Source organism: Corvus brachyrhynchos, unplaced genomic scaffold, assembly GCF_000691975.1.
Source record: "Corvus brachyrhynchos isolate BGI_N302 unplaced genomic scaffold, ASM69197v1 scaffold318, whole genome shotgun sequence".
Classification (NCBI taxonomy): Eukaryota; Metazoa; Chordata; class Aves; order Passeriformes; family Corvidae; genus Corvus; species Corvus brachyrhynchos.
In genome coordinates this window covers 61509-62913 of record NW_008239537.1, presented here as the reverse complement: position 1 = coordinate 62913, position 1405 = coordinate 61509, and the positions used below count along the sequence as shown (strand labels likewise).

At 69.1% G+C, this 1405-nt stretch overlaps 1 protein-coding gene across 1 annotated transcript in view; it reads left to right on the top strand.

Moving 5' to 3' along the window:
- Positions 1-1399, top strand: part of CUNH12orf10 (chromosome unknown C12orf10 homolog) — a 2870-nt gene extending 1471 nt beyond the window's left edge. The window contains exons 2-5 of the mRNA XM_017741201.1: positions 110-446; positions 529-688; positions 842-991; positions 1076-1399. Of these exons, the coding sequence (XP_017596690.1) occupies positions 110-446; positions 529-688; positions 842-991; positions 1076-1396 (968 nt within the window). The 3' untranslated portion in view covers positions 1397-1399. The remainder of the gene's footprint in view (positions 1-109; positions 447-528; positions 689-841; positions 992-1075) is intronic.
- Positions 1400-1405: the final 6 nt, after the last annotated feature.

Here is a 1405-nt window from a genome sequence, read left to right as displayed (position 1 = left end):
GGCCCCGCCGCGCCCCGCGTGCGGCGGCACCGGGAGCGCGCCCGGCTCGGGATCCCGCCTGGGGCATGGACGGGACAGGGGCACTGTCCCACATGGGGCCACCTTTGAGACCCCGGAGCCATCTGGGGACACTCGAGCCCACCCAGCGGCCGCCCTTCTGTCCCCGGTCCCATCTCGGGGTCACTGTTCTGTCCTCAGTCCCCTCTCGGGGTCCCACCTGGGGGGGGTCACCCTTATCTTCCCCACCCCCTCCTCGGGGTCCCTCGATCCCAGGAGCCTCTCCCGGCGGGTCCCCGGTGGCGCTGGGGATCCTCACCCCGCTGTCCCCCGCAGGACGCGGAGATCGTGCGGACGCGGGACCCGCAGCTCCTGGCCCGCTGTGACGTGGTGGTGGACGTGGGGGGCGAGTACGACCCGGGGCGGCACCGCTACGACCACCATCAGAGGTGAGCCCCCCCCCCCCGCCGAGGACAGCGGCGTCCCTCGGGGTCCCTGGGGGTCCCTGGGGTGACGGCGTGGCCCCCGCAGGTCCTTCACAGAGTCCATGCAGAGCCTGCGGCCGGACAAGCCCTGGAGCACGAAGCTGAGCAGCGCCGGGCTCGTCTATTGTCACTTCGGGTCGCAGATCCTCGCGGGGCTCCTGGGGCAGCCCGAGGACGGGCCCGTGGTCACAGCGCTCTATGACAAGGTGACAGCGGGTCTGTCACCCTGCCAGGGTCACAGCTCTGCCCAGGGCTTGTCCTCGGTGGGGAAAGGGGACAGTTTGTGGTAGATGCTGGAGCAGTTGGGCTTTCAGCCAGGCTGAGCTCTGCTGTCCCCTCACTGTCACTGCTGTCCCCAGCTATACGAGAACTTCGTGGAGGAGATCGATGCCATAGACAACGGGATCGCGCCGGCAGCGGGGGAGCCGCGCTATGCCCTGAGCACCACCCTGAGCGTGCGCGTGGGGCACCTGAACCCCCGCTGGAATGACCCGGACCAAGACACCGAGGTGGGTACAGCCCCTGCGGCCCCTGGGGACACCCAGCTTGGGAACACCCCACTCAGGGACAGCGCTGACCCCCAGTGTCCCCAGGCGGGGTTCAGGCGAGCCATGGAGCTGGTGGGCAGTGAGTTCCTGGAGCGGCTGGACTTCTACCACCGGGCCTGGCTGCCCGCGCGGGCACTGGTGGAAGAGGCCATCTGTCGCCGCTTTGAGGTAACGCTGAGCCAGTCCGGGGGGAGTCTGGAATTTTGGGGGAAATTGGGGTGTGGGGAGGCCAAATCCCCTCGGTGGAAACCTCCCGGGGGGCCTTTGCACCCCATACCCTGCGTGGCCCCTGTGTCCCCGCAGGAGGGGACTCTGAGCTTTTGGGGACACCGAGTCCAGGGTGGTTTTGGGAGTCACCCCCCGTGAGCATGTCCC